The 16,845-nt window shown below is 55.5% G+C and overlaps 1 protein-coding gene across 1 annotated transcript; it reads left to right on the top strand.

The window, feature by feature from the left end:
- The first annotated feature begins 1,827 nt into the window (after positions 1-1,827).
- On the top strand, positions 1,828-12,753 carry Ap5z1 (adaptor related protein complex 5 subunit zeta 1). Its single transcript, XM_026407224.1, has 17 exons — positions 1,828-1,923; positions 4,156-4,290; positions 4,520-4,706; positions 5,622-5,766; positions 6,002-6,111; positions 6,619-6,787; positions 7,314-7,454; positions 7,843-7,880; positions 7,954-8,116; positions 8,527-8,708; positions 8,999-9,141; positions 9,449-9,589; positions 10,117-10,228; positions 10,915-11,012; positions 11,555-11,687; positions 11,768-11,982; positions 12,189-12,753. Exons 1-17 carry the CDS (start codon positions 1,883-1,885, stop codon positions 12,457-12,459), a joined length of 2,424 nt encoding a protein of 807 aa, XP_026263009.1. The 5' UTR covers positions 1,828-1,882; the 3' UTR covers positions 12,460-12,753.
- Positions 12,754-16,845: the final 4,092 nt, after the last annotated feature.

Below are 16,845 nucleotides of genomic sequence, written 5' to 3' on the forward strand. Positions count from 1 at the left end.
AATGGGTTTCCTCTAGGGAGCTGCACTGGCTAATTAACATCTGTTTTTAGTCTTGGGTTTTTAAATTGTTTTTAGGACTATGGTTCACTACCAAGACCTTAAAATAACATTTTGTGCAAACATAAGTTTTTAAAAAAAAAACAGTTCAAATATTAATCCTTAATAAAGCTTGGATATGTGGGTGTGGAGAGAAGGCGTGGGTAGATGTGGATCACTGGCACATAACAGTGAGCTACCCTGGGAACCTGGTATTTACCAGAGAAGCAAGTACACATCCCCAGTAAAAGATCATGGCTGCAGTATGATTCATTGTTGCCAACATCTGGAAACAAATCAAATATCCATGAATGAACAAGACAGGCTAAATAGTTCCCGATTCCATTTATCTGAGGTGTAGAAAGAGGCAAATTCATCCCTGGCAGTAAAAGTGAGGTATTTGGTATGCATTATTTCTGAGGCAGGGGAAGGGTAGAATTGACAGAGGGGCACAGGGAGTTGGAAATGGTCTACATGAAATGGCCATGACAAGAATCAATCAAACACGAATCAGTCTCCCACCAATGCAGCCAGTTAAACACCAGTTTTCTGATTTATAAAAATGTAAATAAGATTTGGAAACTTCACTGTGTACGGTTCACCTTAAACATGAAAACTGAGCATGCAGTAGGCATCCCATGGACTGCCTTTTTAGTCCTCACCAGTTCCCCACTCCAGCCATGTACCCCATCAGCTGGTTCCCATCTCCCCATCCTCAGCACCAGCCCACCTTCAAGTATCTTCAGGGACTAGGTAAAGAATGGTGTCTAGAATTCGCATAGGTAATTGCCCAGCCCCTTCAACCATCCAGGTGTCTTCTCAGTGCCTAAACTTGACCGATGCAAACAAAAGAACATTCATCTCCACTGCCACTCTTCAGGGCCTGAAACAGTACCTGACAAAGGAAGGGACTCAAATCACGGTTCGCTCACCCAATGACTTTCCACAAACTTCCCTGTTTCAATACCAAATGAATGGCACCACCCAGTGCCCAACTGAGACACCTACCATTTGCCTTTGGCTTTTCCCTTTCTCTTCCTGCTCTCTAATCTTTCCATCACCAGGGCCTGCAAATCCCACCCCTGAATGGTTACCAAGCCTAGTTAGGGGTTCTCTAGCTCCCTACCCCATGCAGTCACCACGCTTGACTACAGAAGGCAGCATGCTGCCTAGGCTGCCCCTTGCCACACCCTTAGGGCCCACCGCATGCAGGCCTTTCCGGTGGGATCCCGGCTCAGTTCAGGCGGCGAGGTGTAGCTGTGGGGTGTCTCCAGCGCCCCCAAGCAGCTTTCAGGTGGGAATGCTGCCGCGGGGCCCAGCGTAACCTTGAATGTCATTTTTAAAGTTGTACCTACAGCCCGAGATCAGTGCTAAATAAACGAGAGCTTTAAAACAAAAACTGCTCTAAGAGCCGCAACAAGTTGCAGTTGATGGGCCACTTCCGGGCCGCGCCACCCTGAGGCCTGCACGCCACCCAGCCGTTCAAAAAACAGAAAGTGGAAGGGGGCACTGGGACATGGCGCCACCCGAGGCCGGGCGACCAGGTGCCAGAGCGAGCAGTTCCGGGGTCAACGAGAGATCCGGGGGCACAGCGTCCACGGAACCCGAAGCCGACCAGGACCCACAGCGCAGGCGCCTCCGGCCCCGCCCCCAGACGCTCTGCGTTGAAACCTATAGGCCGAGGGCCCGCCCTCCTCCCACGTGACGAGGCTTGGAAGCTGGCGGGGCGCCCGAGGAGGCCGGCCTCCGTACGTGACGTGACACGTGACGTGGCACGTGATGGGCCCCGGAAGTCCCTGAAGTCCTGCGGCACTGGCGTGGGTTTGGGCGTCCTCGCAGCGGCGGGATGTTCACGGCGGCCGCGGAGAGCCTGATCCACCAGGCCAGGTGCGGGGCGCGCCAGGCCCAGGTGCTGGCGAACTGCGGGAGCGCGGGCGGACCGGCTCCGGAGATTGGGGCCGGGCCGGGGCAGCTTCCTGGGCTGCGGGCCGCGGAGGCGACCGCTGAGCCGAGCTACCGGAGGGCGACGGGAAGCCTCACACTCACGACAGGCGGGGAATGAGAGGCTTCCGAGTTCAGACGCGGGGATGAACCTGCAGCTCTTCACCGCCCCTCGGGCGGGGAAGCCGCGCGAGTGTTGTGCGGAGGAAATGCGGCCAGACTGAGGAACTGTTCGCCACCCTGCGCTCAGTCTGGTTCTGGGCTCTGACTAGACCTAGCCCCGCTTTACCAACCAACGAGCCCACGACCTGGTGCTACTCTTTTTAAAACAAAGAAAAATGCAAGCTGGCCGTTGTGGCGCACGCCAGCTCCTCGGGAGGCTGAGGCAGGAGGATCACAAATTCGAGGCCAGGTTCAGCAATTTAGCGAGACCCTGTATCAAACAAATTAAAAAGGGATGGGGATGTGGCTTGGTGATTAAAAACAATCCAGCTTCAGTCCCCAGTACCATAAAAAGTAAAAGAAGAAAATGCAGCCAGATCTTCATTTAAAAAGCTAATTTGGATTTCAAAGTTGGACTAATTGGTGAGAAATACTAGGAAGGTTGAGGTCATGGAATTATAGCCAGCAAGGTCAAGAAGGCAGGTTAAGGTCGGAAGTCTGAACAGGACAAAACTCTGGTCAGAGTAAGCATTGAAAATGTCTTGGGAAAGTGCTACATCGTCACCCCCGTGAGTCCAGTATGGCCCACCTTGCCTTCAGTAGAGGATGCATATGTAGATCATTTGAGTTTAGGTAATGAATGAAACAAACCCGCATCCCTCCCCAAACCTGTTCACAGACACAAGGAGAAATAAATCCACTCATCTTCATTCCCAACTCATTCTGTCCAGGGTCATGGACCAGTAGAATGAAAGGCAAAGAACAGCTTTCTGTTCAAGTTCATGTTCTCTCTCCTCTGTGAGGGGGAGATCTCCGGGAGGAGGTGGCAACAGAAGCTCAGAGTGGGAAGTTTCAGGCAGAGGGTCCACATACAGGGGCAAAAGCAGGAGAAAGGAGGGAGGGACCAGGATTTGGAAGTAACTGGGCAGGTTGGCCTTAGAGGAAGAAGCCTGAGGGCCTGGGGTTGTAGCTCAGGGGTAGAGCACCTCCTAGGCCTTGTGGGGCTCTGAGTTCCATCCCCAGCACCACAAAGAAAGAAACCTGAAATTTGGAGACTAGTAGCACCACTATTCTGGAAAAGAGTCTCCCAGTAAAATTGCAAGACAGACTGGTAAGCTCCTCTCTCAGTCTCCTTTAGTGTTTATGGCTCAACATGAGCCCAGTTAGACAGAAACCTGGACTTGTCCTCTTGTCTTTCCATGTCCCTTCGTCCAGCCTGTACCTGTTCTAACTTAGGTTCCACAATATGACTGAATGGCTTAAGTGGGAAACAAGACAGGGACAAGGGGTGGTAGTGGATGTATCCAGCGAGTTTCAGGGAAAAGCCAGAGCCACCCAAGACCTTGGCCCCAGACCATCACTGAACCTCTGCCACCCCAGGGTAGCAGCTCAAATATGTGACAAGTTCAGGATGGGTTCAGTGTGTGAGCTTGGACTGGTCAGGAGGTCATCAGTGGGGTCTTCAGCCATGGGGTCACAAGGAGAGGGTCAGGGTGAAGGGGCTTTTCTCAGGTCTCACTGGTGCCATCTGCAGTACCTCCTTCACCTTTTGCCTTTTAGTTTGGAATAGAAATCTAAAAAGAGAGACCGGAATCTCACCTGTTGCAAGTGCTGACATATTTTTAAATTAATCCAGTTAATATCAGACTACCTTATAATCAGGCTGTCTTATAAGCTTTACATGGCCTTGTTTTCAGAAGTGAGAGGCTCACTGAAGCATCCTTTGAAAAGCTTTCCTTGAACTAAACTTGCCCTTGAATTTGAATGCAGCTCCTAAAGTCAATCAGTTTTAGTTTTGTTTCTGGAAGCACAGAACTGCTACATGTGGCGTCTCCACTCGAGGGGTCTCCACTCAAGGGTCGGTACCGTGAACTGGGGTTCGTCGCCCCTGCAGCTTCCTGCTCTTTCTGCACTGGATGGGATTGTCCCCCAGGCTGGGAGGGCTGCTGCCGTTGCTCAGGCAGCACCGCGGGGTCCCCAGGCACAAGGCAAGCTGCTGCTGCCCTTCCTCCTCAGGGAGATCCAGGATGAGGAGCTGCAGGGCTTCTGTTCCCGGATCATCAAGCTGCTGCGGGAGGATCTGGGCCCAGCGACTGTGGATGCCCTGCAGAGGCTCTTCCTCATTGTCTCCGCCACAAAGTATCCCCGGAGGTGAGTGTCAGGCAGCTGCTCCTGCCCCTTGAGGCAGCCTGGTGCGTCCTGCAGTGTGGTGCTGTGCTCCTCGCTGTCTGAGCCTCTGTGTCCCTGAAAACCAATACCAGAGGGCCTCATGGGAAAATGTCCAGTCCACCTGCCAGATGGACCCAAGCCAGCTTCGTTGGGGGTGCCGGGTGCCCTTGCAGTGGGTGTGATGTGTTGCCCACTGGGTCTCAACCTCCAGGCTGGACAAGACATGCGTGGACCTGCTGCAGGCCACCCTCTGCTTGCCTACGTGCCCCGAGCAGCTCCAGGTCCTCTGTGCTGCCATTCTGAGAGAGATGTCACCCTCTGACAGCCTGACCCTGTCCTGTGATCGTGCCCCGAACACCCGGCAGATGAGTCTGGTGGCATCTGTGCTCCTAGCCCAGGTAACGAGCTTGTTGCCACTCAGAGTGAATGTCCTGCCTCTAGTGGTCCTGGGCCCTGGGGGGAGCACAGCAAGCTGCCTGTGACCCTGCTTGTGCCCAATAGACTGGGTGGGCCACTTGGTTCAGTTCACATTGCCTTCAGCAGCTTTTACCGCTGGTGAACACCCACCCCCCCTCCCCCCCCAACCTCCTGGCGCTCAGATACATCCAGAAAGGGCAGGTTCCTGCCTGTGTCCTCTCTTCCTTGGGAAGGAACCACGCAGGACTCCTTTGAAGGCTAGATCAGGCCACGGAGTCTGGGCTGCTTAGGCGACATTATTACACACATGTACGGGTAGCATTATTGACCAGGGGAGCAGTGGCATTCTGCTTTCCAGGTGTCTCCAGATCAGAGGCCTTGCTGTCGTGAAGGGACTACACAGAGGAGTTTCACCGAGAGGTGACTGACGTGCCTGACAGAGCAGGCCAGACCTGTGCTTCCAGGAGCATGGCTGCCCGGGAGCCATACTGAAGTGCCACCCACTGTACCTGCCTCCTCCGTAACCTGGGTGGCCTTGCCATTTGGAGACCAGGAAGCCCCTGGGGTGCACATGCCCACAGGAAGCCTTGCAAGCCACTTATGGTAGTGACCAGCAGCCCAGGCCCAGATTCCTTGTCCCTGAGCATCCAACCTGGTGCCCGCCTCTTGCCACCTGGCTCTGAGGACACTGGGTCCCTGAACCTCTGTTCACATGGCAGCCCCAGAGGCCCTGCCCCAAACCATACAGGGATGTGTTTTTCTAAGAGTCACATCAGGGAGGGGCTCACAAGGACAGAGTTTCCTCAGAGAGCCTCCTGCAGACCTCTGAAGTGGGGGTCTCACTCCAGCATGAGGGCTGAGGCAGCGCCTCAGCACCTGCTCTGTTTGCTTTGAAGGGTGACAGAAGACAGGAGGTCAGAAGTGTGGGCCAGCGCATCTTTACAGTCCTTGAGAGCCGGCAGCCCGAGGGGCCCAGCCTGAGGCACCTCCTCCCTGTCCTGTCAAAGGTGGTGGGCCTTGCCCCAGGGACCTTCCAGGAAGGTACACAGGCCCATTCCTGAGGCACCTACGGGGTCTTCCCTCCTGGCCCCTCTCTCCAGCATTCCCATGTTGGGGTGGGTGGGAAGAGGTGGGGTGGGTTCCCTGGGGAACACCACAGGCTCCCTGGATCACGCCCTGTAGGGCCCTGTTTCCTGAGCCACTTCCACCAGCATCACGAGGGACTTGGGAGTCCGCAGTGTTTAACTGTTTTCCTCAATGGGACCCCTCACCACAGACCAGACCGACCTCCTCAGCAAGCGGCTTGTGGATTGGCTCCGCCATGCCAGTGTCCAGCAAGGGCTCCCGCACTCAGGGGGCTTCTTCTCCACACCCAGGGCCCGGCAGGTGAGCCTAAGCTGCTTAGAGATCTCAGAACTGAAATCACAGAATCTGCCCCCTCTGGGGAGTTCTGTGTCCCCACAGTCAGCTGACCATGAGGTTCCCGTCAACACCTCTCCTTCCACTGACTCTGGGAGAATCCCTCATTGCTGTCTCCACTGGGGACCCTGGGTCAGGAGGCCACAGTCCTTTAGCCTGTGTGGCTCTGGAGGTTTGTGTGGGACTGACACCCAGAGGATGCAGGACACTGTCTGCCCTGGGGTCGTGTGGTGTGTCTGCATGTCATGAGGTGGCTGCTGCTTGGACCCGGAAGAGTAGGCAACCTCCGATGTAGGGTTGGGATGGGTCAGGATGGGTGGGCTTCGGGGCTGACATCCCTGGGCCGTGCTTGAGTTCATGTCCACCTGCAGTGTCCTCTCCGCCCTCCCGGGTAACCTGTTGGCTGTTCCCCAGCCTCAGCCTCTGCACCCAGTTGGCCCAGAGAACCCCCAGCCCCTGTCCTTCCTCCCCCAGCCAGGCCCCATCACTGAGGTTGACGGAGCGGTGGCCTCGGACTTCTTCACGGTGCTCTCCACGGGCCAGCACTTCACAGAGGACCAGTGGCTGAACGTTCAGGCCTTCTCCATGCTGCGGGCATGGCTACTGCACAAAAGCCCCGAGGGCCCAAGTACCCTGGACACAGGTGAGCCAGGGGGAGACAAAGGCCAGACGAGGGTAGGAGGTAGGTGCACAGATCCTCAGATGCGGGTGGAAGGTGGGGGGCACAAGTGTGTGGCAGTCCAGGAGGCCAGCAGCAAGGCCTGCTGAGCTGGGAACAGCAGAAAACGAGGCCCAGACCATCAGCCTCCCCCAGGGCCTCAGTCAGCACTAGGGACCCTTCTTAGATGTGCCAGTGACTCTCGTGATGGCCCAGAGAAGCCTGAGAGGGCTCATGTAAGGCCAACAGCCATGCAGTTGTTGAGACAGCCTCACTGAATTCCTTCTCTTCAGTAAACCCCTGGTTCATAGACGGCGAAACAGCTGGCATCCAGACAGGTGCCTACAGCCAGTGTGGGGTGAAAGCTGCCAGGTGCAGTGCACAGGCTCTGGGGCCACGTGGCCACTTGGGCCAGCCAGTGGGTGTCCTCTTCCTACCCATCCATGCAGGGGCAGCTGAGTATGGCTGACCTGGGCCACACTGTCCTGCTGAGCTGCCCCTCTTCCTACAGATGACAAGTCAGAGCTGGAGGGCTCCACCCTGTCTGTACTCTCCGCTGCCTCCACAGCCACCCGCCTGCTGCCCCCACGGGAGCGGCTGAGGGAGGCGGCCTTTGAGTACTGCCAGCGTCTCATTGAGCAGAGTAATAGACGTAAGTCCTCAGGCCATTGCCTGGACCACGCCCAGGACTGCCCCTGAGCCCAGCTCCCCTCCTGCCAGGTGTGGTCAAAGGCAGCAGGTCTTCACTGAGCTGCTCAAAGGAGGCTGGGTCCCCGGGTAGCTGCTCGGCCTCAGGGGCCTCAGGGGCCTCCGGGGCCTCCTTGTTTCTGAGGATGAGCTTGCAGTGACCAAACCTGCAGGCCTGCGACCCTGCCAGGCCCGTCCCATCCCATCCTGCACCCTGTGGGCCCTGGTCGCCACCACATGCCCTCTCCCAGCCAGCCATTCCCTGTCCTCACCTGGAGCTTGCAGAACACAGGCACCTTCTCACGGGGCTGTTTGAGGCGGGGGCAGAGGTGAGCTGACTTCCTTCCTACCAGGAGCCCTGCGAAAGGGAGACGCGGACCTGCAGAAAGCCGTAAGTGGCCGGCTGGGGTGGCTGGGGCAGTGGCAGTGCTCAGCACCCTGACATGGCCTGGGTGTCCCTGCAGTGCCTTGTGGAAGCCATATTGATCCTGGACGTGCTGTGCCGCCAGGACCCCTCCTTCCTGTACCGCACCCTCTCCTGCCTGAAGGCTCTCCACACGCGACTGGGCACAGACCCAGGCAGCGAACGGGCCGTGCTGCCCCTTGCCCAGTTCTTTCTGAATCACGGTAAGCCCCAAGCTGGGGAGGAGAGTCCGCGTGAAAGGACAGCCCTTCTGTCCTCAGTTATAGAGCGTTATTTTCTCCAGGGGCTGTTGGCCCCGATGGTGATTCCCTTTATTTTTTAAATAGTGAAACAAAACATTCTCAGCTTCGTGTCAGGCTCAGAACTGTCTTTACCACATCACGGCTGTGGAACCCAGAAGCTGGGAACCAGCACCTTCCCGAGACGCTCTGGGGTTCCTGGATTTTCCAGTCTGGGACATCTCTGGAGTCTGTGTGCTCGAGGCTTATGCTGGCCTTGAGATTCAGCCAAGATGTCAAGGGGCCCCGAGGGGCAGCAGAGATGCCTCGCCACACGGCCGTGAAGAGGCCCCTGCCGCAGGCCTTCCCGCCCAGACGGGTCTGTTGCCTTCCAGGGGAGGCGGCGGCTGTGGGCTCAGAGGCCATCTACCAGCACCTGCTCACCAGGCTCCCTTCTGAGCACTTCCACAACCCCATGCTGGCCTTTGAGGTCATCCGCTTCTGCAGGGACAACCTTCCCCTGTTCGACCTTCACCTCCTCGGCATCCTCAAGTCAAGCTTCCCCAACCTGTTCAAGGCATGTGCGGTAGTCCTAGGGGGACACGGGCCAGGGTGCCAGGGTCCAGGGCCTGTCCCCAGCATGCAGTCCTGGGCCCCGAGATGTGGGGAACAGGGCGAGGTGTAGAGGCCCGGTGGCTTCTCACATCCATTTAGAGAGTTACCTTAACAGGTGGTTAAAAAGTTGATTTAATTTTTGCACCAAAACTGGCAGCAAAAACAAAGTGTGAAAGGAGGGGCAGAGGCGGGTCCCGCCTGGGGAGAGCAAGGCCGCTGCCTCTAGCTGAGCTGCCGTTCTTGTTCCCACAGTTCCTGGCATGGAACAGCCCTCCCCTCACCTCCGAGTTTGTGGGGCTCCTCCCGGCTCTGGTGGACGCTGGCACAGCTGTGGAGATGCTGCACATGCTGCTGGACCTGCCCTGCCTGACTGCCGCCCTGTACCTGCAGCTCAGGTGGACCCTGCTCTCCCCCCCCCCCGCCCCCTCGGCTCCATTACCACTCCAGCTCTCGCCCCCCCCCGAAAGCTGCCCCCACGCTGTGCTGTGCTGAGCACCCGCTCAGGGAAACCCCTGAGCCCTCCTGCCTGTCTTCATGTTCACAGGGAGGACCTCCCACAAGTCCCAAGGGTCCTTCCCTGTTACCCCAAGAAACTGATGTTACTGTGACATCTCTCTGATCATTGGTGACCCGGGGGCCAGGGACCAAATCTGGTGCCAGGAGCCGTATTAGCCAAGCCTCGTATTCTCTGCTTTCACACAGATCATCATCATCCCCATCTGAAAGGCCCCTGTGGGACGCCTCTCTCAGGACTCCCGGCTGCCTGGAGGCCTTCCGTGACCCGCAGTGCCAGGGTCTCTTCCAGCACCTGCTGCGCACCAAAGCCAGTGGCTCCGCAGAGAGGTGGGGCTCAGTGACCGGGCAACTGTCATCAGGGTGGTGCTCCGTGTGGGGCCCTGTGTGTTCCCTGTCTCACGGGACTGTGTTCCTCCCAGACCTGGGAGACAGCTGTGGCTACCACCCCTGCAGAGGACTAGCTCACATCGCGGGGTGGCCTCTAAGCACAGCCAGTCTTGGACCTGCTCCTTCAGTTTCCAGAACCCTGAGCTGGTGCTGTGAACACACCCTTTACAGACGGTGACACTGGGGCCTGGCACGCTCTGGGAGGGGGCAACCTGGGCAGACCCTGCGGCTCTGCCGGCCAGCCCCATTTTCCTGGGTGTGCTGACACCTCAGGGCTTCCCTGAGCCCTGTGGGTGGGTGTCGTCCTGAAGAGCAAGCAGACAGTGATGGGGACAGGGCCTGACACGAACAGTGGCGGGTGGCCCCCCGTGACCGACCACTGTGTCTGTCCTGTCCTTTCCTGGTGCCTGTGGAATTCCACAGGTGGGGGGCATTGGAGACACTGAGCGGCCCCACTGTGTCCCCAGGCTGACGCTGCTCCACCAGCTGCTGCAGCCCATGGCCAGCTGTGCCCGGGTGGCCCAGTGTGCAGAGGCAGTGCCCGCCCTGCTCCAGGCATTCTTCTCTGCTGTGATCCAGGTGAGCCCACTGTCCAGTTCCCCATTCCCGTGGGCCTCAAGCGGGGGCACTGGCCCAGTGTGAGTACTGTGGCGCTGCCCGTGACCTCTGTAGACGGCTATCCTGCTGCACTCTTTGGCTGCTCTAAGGGTCAGAAATGGAGAGGGTGCACTCCACAGCCCTAGCCAGGTCCTGTTCCCTGTCCCCAGGGCAGGGTTAAGTGGCTTTGAGGGGCTGGTGGCCCCAGCTAGAGCCAGCCGTGTGTCCCAGAGCTCCAGGCTTCTTGCATGCAGGTGGCTCCCACTGGCTGCACCCACGGAGCTCAACCCAGGTGGGGCCTCTGGAGACAGGCTGGTCACAGCGGGGCTGGATGCGGGCTGGGCAGCCTGGGCAGCCTGGGCTCTGCTGCAGCTGAGCGAGACTGCACCCTGCCTCGCAGGCCGGCTCCTGCAGGGGGAGCCACAGGTCAGGAGTGGGGTCCTGCCAGGGCACCTGGGGCCAGGGATTTTTTCCCCCTCCCAGTCAGCCCTCCCCCAGCTCCCCTCGCACGCACCCCTCACTCTGCCTGCATCGTCCTGAGTGCTGGGGGAGGCCACTCAGAAGGAAGGACAAGGGCCTCCCTTCCAGCTCCTGGGTCTTCCCCTCCCGCTGTTGTGATGTCCAGAAAGTGGTGTCCAGTGTGTCCATATTTTGCTCTTGACCCACAGTTTGCTGACAGGGCCTTGACCACCCAGCTGGCACTGCTGCTCCTGGAGAGAAGCGACTCACTTTACCAGGTCCCACAGTACGAGGCCCGCGTGCACAGGTGGGCCTCACCCCACGGTGGGAGCAGGTCCCACACTGAGCAACCCCGTCTCAGACCCTCCCTCCCTCCCCTTCCACTGCTGCAGCTCTGCCCCCAGGCTCATCTCCCCTCCCCTCCTGGCTGTCCCCAGCAGCCTCAGATCCTGCCACGCCCACAGCAGCCCCACGTGCACCCCCAGCCTTGCCCCAGCCCAGCCCCCAATCCAGAATGTTCTCTTGTCCTTCCCTCCCCTAAGCCTGTTTCCAGGGCCGGCTTAAGTCCTCCTTCCCAACCCTCTTGCCCTCTGGGTCATTTTTTTCCTAAAGGCCTGACAGGCCTCCCTCAAGTCCAGGACTGAGGACAACACAGGCCTGGTCACCTCTCCAGTGAGGCGAAAGGCCCTGTAGGGGTGGGGAGGATCCTTATCTTCTGACTTTTGGGTGAGGATTCACCTGCACCTGGCCACCCGTGGCTCCGGGGTCACCTCCTGGCTCTTAGGCTGGATGGGCAGGCCTGGGAGTTGCAGAGCTGCGTGGAGCCTGGACGTCTTGCTCTCCGGGCAGGGTGCTGAGCTCTCAGTTCCTGGCCCTGTGTCAGCGGAATCCCTCCCTGGTGGTGGAGCTGGCCAGAGAGCTCCTGGAGTTCGTGGGAAGCGTGAGCAACATCCACAGCAGAGCAGGCGTGTTCACCAGCGTGGTAAGCTGGCCTGGCCTCTCCCGCCCTCTGCTGACAGAGGAGGGTCTGCAGCAGGGGCTAAGCCTCCGTCCTGGGCTTAGGTGTGGGCCATCGGCGAGTATCTGTCAGTGACCTGCGACAGGCGGTGCACCGTGGAGCAGATCAACAAGTTCTTCGAAGCCTTGGAGGCCTTACTGTTTGAGGTCACCCAATCCCGCCCCTCAGCAGACCAGCCCAGGCGTCCACCACAGGTTGTCACTGTGCTCATGACCACACTGACCAAACTGGCCTCCCGGAGCCAGGACTTGATCCCCAGGTACTGGGTTAGGGAGTGGAAAGATGGAAACCCTGCTTTCCTTGGGGAAGAGACACTTCTGATGTCTGTCCTGGTGTTGCACAGGGTCCTGGCTGGGGGTGGGCACTGCCAGGCTACAGCCAGGCCACCATGTGCATCAGGGGTCTGGACCCCTCCATGAAGAGGGGTACACTGCAGCTGATAGGCTTGGACCTCCTTGTCCCCAGGGTCTCTCTGTTCCTGTCAAAGATGAGGACCTTGGCCCAGGGCCCAGCTTCCAGCTCCACACACAGTGAGGAGGATGCAGAAGCCATCCGCATCCGGGCCACTGAGCTGCTGAACCTGCTGAAGATGCCCAGCGTGGCCCAGTTCGTGTTCACACCTAGTGCAGAAGTGTGCCACCCTCGCTATCACCGTGACACCAATACATCACTGCCCCTGGCCCTGCACATGGTCAGCAGGCTGGTGGAGAAGGAGTCCAACCTCCTGCCAGGGTGAGGGGACATTGACCATATGGACATCGGCTGCAGATTAAGAGCCTGAGGTTCGCCGGCCTGGTATTAGGGCCAAGCCACTGGCTTTGGTGATAAGAGGAATCAGGGAGGAGCAAGAGACCTCCTGGGACAGGAAGGTGGCCCAGGTGGCTCAGCCCCTCAGGGGTGTGTCTGACCCTTGCCTCTGTAGTTGGTGGCCTCATGATTTCTCTGGGCCGTCTGGAAGCTGCAGACCCTGCCCCATTGTTCCTATTTCTGGACAGTTTGGCAGCGTGAGAAATACAGTATGAATAAACCTTTAAAAGCTTGTGTGAGTAGCTGCAGGTTCTTTTCCCTCTTCTCTCCTGCACCCCTACAGGAGGACAGCGACCAGGGAGTGCAGCAGTTGCCCTGAGCTGCTGCCCAGTCCCAGGGCATGGCTTGGCCAGACAGGCAGGGCCTGCCCTGCCCACTGCACCAGCCCTACCCACTGCACCAGCACCCCTACAAAAAATAATCCATCACCCACAGGAAGCAGTGTGTCCCCTGTTATTAACGGGACATGGACAGGTTCCCTGTTTATTTCCCTCAGTAACTTGAAGGCACAAGTATGAGGTCTTGACATAGCAGGGGACAGCTGGAGTGCTGTCACCTTTGCAGGCTCCCACCACCTGCCACGGGCAGCCCTTCTCAAAATGCTGGGCCCAGGACTGAGTGTGTAAGCCACAGAACCACCTTCTCCCCCTCCCCACCCCCCACCTACCCGCCCAGGAGCCCGTGGTGGCCCCAGGCTCTGCCCGACGCTGGAAAGCATCGGCCACGAGGTGGCGCTGCCTCCCGCGGGCCTCTTGGCCAGCCCAGGCGGCCTTCAGGCCCCGCCCCCGGCGCTAGACTCCCGGTGGTGCGGAGGTCAAGGCGGGGAGGTTCTGCGCCCACGTGCCCCTCCGCCCTAACCTAAAGGGTCCTGCGAAGATACGGCCCCGGCCCACGACCTCCTGACCCAGCTCATCCCACCCTCCCCGCCAGCTGGGGTCACGGCCAGGTTAAGAGGAACTCTGGGACAGGTGTGTCGCAGAAGCCCTCACCGTGCCTACATGTGCCGATTAGCCCTGGTGAGGACAACCACCCTGAAAGCCGGGGACTGAGGAAACTGCGCCTGCACAGTTTAGAGTATTGCGTTTGTCGTGTTCACATGTAGAATGCAGATGGCATGTTACCTTGCATGGCGCACACAGCTTCAGCCATGCGTTTGGGATGTGCCCAGGGATGACTGGAGAGGGCGCTGCACTCCTCCGGCCAGCGCCAGCCGGGCTGGTCCTCTGGCTGAGAGAGAAGAGGCAGCCCAGCCACTTTCCCATCCCTAAGGAAGTCGCGTGGTGCCTTTGCCCCCTCTCCTGACCTCACCTGGTGGCTCTGGACTCCCTGGCTGCTCCAGGGACCCACGGGCTGGCACGTTTTCATATCTTCTTTTAGCACCAATATCATAGACCTTCCTGTGAATGCTTGATCACAAACACATATGGCTAGAAGTGTTCAAAGTGTTTACTTTTTTAAATCTTGCCCCTCATCCTGGACGTTGAGATTTGCCCTGGTGGGCAAAAGCAGTGGCAGGTCAGCCAGCCTGCACTCACAGTCGTGTTCTTCATCCCTCCACGTGCTCATGTTCTGCGAGAAGTGTGATTTCACTTAAGATGTCCTCGATGAAGCAGTTAGCAAATTTTAACTTTATTCAATACTTCCCTGGGACACAAGCTCTTCTAATACCCGCTGTGACTACATGGGGCACGCACTCCAAGCCCTGGGCCTCTTAGACACAGACTGCCCTCAAGCCTCGCGGTGTGGGGGCCTGTGCAGGGCTCTCTTGTGAGTTGAGCCTCTTTTATTTTTTTTAAGCCAACACTGTTATTTGAAAGAAGGACAAGCTATGCAGATGTGGGTATTTGGCAGACATTGCTAGGAAATGAATAAAACACTGGGTCACTTGAAGGAAAACAACAGAGAGTCTTTGTTGCCAGTGATAAAATCAGAGTTCTCAAATCCAAGTTGGAATTTCGGAAAATGTGCACCTGGGCTGTTATACTTCCCAAACTAAAGAGGAGGTTGGTCTTGATTTTCATGAATGGGATTTTAAAAACACTGCATGAAATGTCCCTTTTTCTCTCTCTTTCTAAATTAAACTTCTCTTCTCCATCTTTTTACCTCTCTATGCTTAACCCCAGATATATTATTCAGACCTTTTTTCAGTTCACTAATCCTCTTTTGTGACTAAATCTCCTGTTTAATTCTTCATTAATGTTTTAAATGTCACTGACTAGATTGTAGGGAAATTTGTATAACTCTAAATATGTACTAGAAACCACTGATAAATTCTATGGTATTTGAATTATATGCCAATAAAACTTAAAAATGTTCAATGACAAAAAAAATCGCTTAAAATTGTTTAAAAAAATGTTCAATAACTATAGTTTGCATTGCTTAAAGAAAGTTCTAGTTGTTGTACTTACCACTGAGCTTTATCCCTGACCTTTAATACCATCACCTCTGACCTATGCACAGCAATTTTTTTTTTTGTTGATTACCATATAATTTAATAAGCACAGATTCATTTACCACCTAGCACCAGAACTGGGACCCAGGTGACATCCTACGTCTACCCAGGTTCTCCTGGCCATCCATTCTCCCGTTCTGCCATCCCAATCCTGAGCCATTAGTTTCATCGACTTCCTTGAAATGTAGGATCCCCCACATACATAAATAGTATCCTTCAAAATATACTGTTTCCCTTTAATTTTAGCATTACAAAATAATATCACACTGCAATCAATCTTTTAGGGATTTTTTTTATCTTTTATTGATTTTTATTTTTTTAATACATGACAGCAGTGGAATGCATATAGAGCACAATTTTTCATATCTCTATATATAGAGTATGTTCACGCCAATTCGTGCCTTTATACATCTACTTTGGGTTTTTTGCATCGCAATTTTAATACACATATATACCACAATTTTCATATCTCTGTATATAAAGTATATTGACACCCAATTCGTATCTTCATACATGTACTTGGATAGTGATGTCTATCACATTCCACCTTCCTTGCTAATCCCCTGCCTCCTCCCTTCCTCTCCCACCCCTCTGTCCTATCTAGAGTTTGTCTATTCCTCCCATGCCCCGCCTCCCTACCCCACTATGAGTCAGCCTCCTTATATCAGAGAAAACATTCAGCATTTGTATTTTGGGGATTGGCTAACTTCACTTAGCATTATCTTCTCCAACTCCATCCATTTACCTGAAAATGCCATGATTTTATTCTCTTTTATTGCTGAGTAAAATTCCATTGTGTATATATGCCACTTTTTTAATCCATTCATCCACTGAAGGGCATCTAGGTTGGTTCCACAGTTTAGCTATTGTGAATTGTGCCACTATAAACATTGATGTGGCTGTGTCCCTGTAGTATGCTGTTTTTAAGTCCTTTGGGTATAGTCCAAGGAGAGGGATAGCTGGGTCAAATGGTGGTTCCATTCCCAGATTTCTAAGGAATCTCCATACTGCTTTCCATATTGGCTCACCAATTGGCAGTCCCACCAGCAATGTATGAGTGTACCTTTTTCCCCACATCCTCTCCAACACTTATTGTTGTTTGTCTTATAGGGATTATTTTCCATTCACATGTTACATTGGTAAGAGTGAGGGGCGTGGCTCTGCTACAGTGCTTGCCTGGTTTGTGTGGGGCACTGGGTTTGATCCCCAGCACTGAAAAAAAAAAAAAGTCTGCCTCCCAGCAGGTAGCTGAATTCACTCCACCAATTAGAATTGATGACACTCTGCTCCAAGATGCCAACATCTCACCTGGGTCACTGTGATAACCTCCTATCAGAGTTTCCTGCTTCTGTTCTCAGTGCAAATGACAATACAGTTGGTCACTCAATGCAGCTAAAAATAATTCTATTAAGTCTCATAGCTTCTTTGCTCCCAAGTCTCATAATAAATTCTCGTCTCACCCAGACTAAAATCCAAAGTCCTTGGGCCCCCAAACACCGTCAGCCAATTGTCCACAACTCCCCTTGATGGCTTCAGCCTCACTGGCCTTCTGGTCCTGTTAAGTCACAAATGCGCCCAGTCTAAATCCTTTATGTGTGTTGCTCCTCCTGGGAGTGCTCTGCCACCCAGACACCCACTGGCTTGTTCCTCATCTCCTGCTCTTTGCACTGATGACACCTTATCAATGAATTAATAGACACACTGCAAATAAACTACTGCCCCCCTCCCCATCCTCCTTCTCCACCCACACGCTGCCCATCTCATCTAGCTGCACTGTTTTCCTCTGAAGCATGGATTACTGTGCACTCTGTCTTAACCTATTATTATGGGTTAGCTATGAAGGGTCCTCCAAAAGCTCATGTG

Source organism: Urocitellus parryii, chromosome 9, assembly GCF_045843805.1.
Source record: "Urocitellus parryii isolate mUroPar1 chromosome 9, mUroPar1.hap1, whole genome shotgun sequence".
NCBI lineage: Eukaryota > Metazoa > Chordata > Mammalia > Rodentia > Sciuridae > Urocitellus > Urocitellus parryii.

Excerpts from the sequence above, each read along its gene's own strand:
- Ap5z1 (XM_026407224.1), top strand. The coding sequence starts at position 1,883 with ATGTTCACGGCGGCCGCGGAGAGCCTGATCCACCAGGCCAG. Across the intron at positions 7,881-7,953 it reads ACGCGGACCTGCAGAAAGCC|TGCCTTGTGGAAGCCATATT; the intron begins GTAAGTGGCCGG and ends GTGTCCCTGCAG. Across the intron at positions 9,590-10,116 it reads GCCAGTGGCTCCGCAGAGAG|GCTGACGCTGCTCCACCAGC; the intron begins GTGGGGCTCAGT and ends CTGTGTCCCCAG.